Source organism: Salvia hispanica, unplaced genomic scaffold, assembly GCF_023119035.1.
Source record: "Salvia hispanica cultivar TCC Black 2014 unplaced genomic scaffold, UniMelb_Shisp_WGS_1.0 HiC_scaffold_1010, whole genome shotgun sequence".
In the NCBI taxonomy this organism is placed as follows: Eukaryota; Viridiplantae; Streptophyta; class Magnoliopsida; order Lamiales; family Lamiaceae; genus Salvia; species Salvia hispanica.
Genome location: NW_025951262.1, coordinates 47,472 through 49,992, shown reverse-complemented (window position 1 = coordinate 49,992; position 2,521 = coordinate 47,472). Strand labels below are relative to the sequence as shown.

The following is a 2,521-nucleotide window of genomic DNA, read 5'->3' as shown; positions in this document are numbered from 1 at the left end:
CTCAGAGGCTAGACGATCATGAAACTATTAGATAGAGGTCATTGGATGCACTCTATTTCTTCAAAAAACCTCAACCAACTATACTACAACTAGCACAGGGAAGTAAAGGATCGATCCCACGAGGACGGACGTGTTATGAAACTGCATTTGGGATGTTTTGGAAAAGGGGGTTGGCTGCTGCCACGCAATTTTTGGGGTTGAGAACTTAAAACTCTACTGGGTTGAGAGATTTAAAAATTACTTTACTCTACCTACTGGGTCTAGGAAATGAGAACGTACGGAACATGCATGACTTTGAGAAACGAAATATTTGAAAGTTTTAAAACCGGAGTTAACGGACTAGACGTACTTTCCTAATTTAGACAAACAAAAGTAAAGCAAACAGTGGGGACCAATTTCCTTAAATGACCAGGGTCTGGAAAAACTGCAGAAAAGCAATAAGACATGCAGAAAGTACTGACAAAAGCAGATTTAATTCTAACTACCAACAAACTTCATCTTCTTCGGAAAACAAACGAGAATAGCAGATAAAACAGAGCATTTAACACCATAAAAACATAGCAAACTTCATATCTAAGCTTAAAACGAGAAATTAAAGCCGAAACTAATAGATCTACGCTACTGGACCTAGAGAATGCAGAAACAGAACGTAAATAGCCATAATCATGCAGAATTTAAACAACACACACCAGATCTACAAAACTCCAACTCAAATCCACCACAATTCAACAGATCCAAACATCTCCATATGTAAATCCACAGCCTCCAACAACAAACCAATAGATCTTAGCTCTAAACATCCAACAATCAACAATAACGAAAGCAAAAAGTAAGAAATAAACATCAACTCAGCGAGATCCAACAAAACCAACATAAACTTCCATAATAACGTGAAATAGGTTCGAATCCAGTAGATCAAAGTCAGAAACTAAAGTTACGAAACTAAAAACCAACAAGTACTTGAAACAAAAAGCAAACTAAACAAAGCAAGGTAAATATTGTTTCTTCGCCTTCACAAGGCGGTGTTACACGACAACAAAATGATGAGAACCACGATGGCAGCCAGAATTCACCCCATCTCCAAGTGCGCAGCAAGTGAAACGAGTATTTGAAGTGTGAAAAACAGGAATGGAACAAGGAGCCTCCAAAAGTGAGCTAAGAGAGTGTGTGTAGAAGTGATGATTTCTTCCTTAAGGTTGAGCTCTTTATATAGGTGAGGCTCTTATCCCTAGGGCATCCTTTTGGTGATTTGACGCTTGTGCCCTTGAATAAGATGCTCTAAATATCTGCTCTTTGCTCTTTTCTGCTCCTGTCGCCAACTTCTGATCCTCCAGGTCTGAACGACGACATCTGAATTTCACTTCAATTTCATCTCTTTTGCATCTGCCAGGTCAGGTAACAACAACTCCTTGGTCCGGCAGATTTATTACGCACCTGAACTCAGAAATATAGATTAGCGCCTCAAATGCACAGAATTTTCACCTAAAACCAATGCATGAAACGAGCCTTATCAGTCCACTACCAAAAATGAAAAAAGTGAAATTAGACAAATTTTGGGGGACGGATGGAAATAGAAAAAGAGACAAATTTTGGTAGACGAGGTAGTAGAAAAGATTTTTAATGACCTTGAATAGTGTAGTTACTGTTGTGAATAAGGACTTGATTATTTAAGTAACACATCCTTTTTCTCCTATCACAGAATTAACTGAATGGCTCTCTCACTCTTGATCGCAATAATCGTATCGATTTTGGCATGGTCCCATTTCCGCAGCCGCCGCCAGAACCTTCCCCCGGGGCCATACCCGTTTCCTATCATCGGAAACATCCTCCAGCTAGGGTGGAACCCCCACAAGTCCCTCGCCGACCTCTCCAAAACCTACAGCCCCCTGATGTCTCTCAAGCTCGGTAGCATCAACACCGTCGTCGTATCATCCCCGGATTCCGCCAGACTGGTGCTGCAAGAGCACGACCAAGCCTTCTCCAGCCGCACCATCCCCGCCGCGGCCGAAGCCCACGGCTTCGACAAGATTTCAATCGGGCTCATACCGGTGGGTGAGAGGTGGAGAAAACTAAGGAAGTTGTGCAAAGAGCGGATGTTCTCGGCGCGGCGCCTCAACGGCGGCGCGGGAGTGCAGCGCGAGCGGGCGGGCCATGGACTTGGGGCAGGCGGCGTTTGTGACGACGTTTAATCTTCTCAGCGCGACGTTTTTCTCGGTGGATTTGATTGAGTTTGATTCCGGCACGACGCAGCAGCTGAAGGAGACGGTTGAGGGCGTGATGATGACTTTGGGGACTCCTAATGTGGCCGACTTTTTCCCGTTTCTCAAGTGGTTGGATCCGCAGAGGATCAAGAAGAGGTCAGAGTTTTACTTGGGGAGATTGCTTGGTGTGTTGTAAGGGATAATTGATGAGAGGTTTGAATCAAGATCTATGGAATTGAAAGGAAGAATGATTTGTTGGTCCTCTCACATATCATTTAAAACTAATATATACAAGTGGACCTTATATTCTACTAACTTTC

At 43.1% G+C, this 2,521-nt stretch overlaps 1 protein-coding gene across 1 annotated transcript; it reads left to right on the top strand.

Moving 5' to 3' along the window:
- Positions 1-1,709: 1,709 nt before the first annotated feature.
- LOC125197819 (ferruginol synthase-like) lies at positions 1,710-2,189 on the top strand. The gene has a single exon (XM_048096339.1). The coding sequence runs from the start codon at positions 1,710-1,712 to the stop codon at positions 2,187-2,189; it is 480 nt and encodes a 159-aa protein (XP_047952296.1).
- The last annotated feature ends 332 nt before the right edge of the window (positions 2,190-2,521 follow it).

Excerpts from the sequence above, each read along its gene's own strand:
- LOC125197819 (XM_048096339.1), top strand. The coding sequence starts at position 1,710 with ATGGCTCTCTCACTCTTGATCGCAATAATCGTATCGATTTTGGCATGG.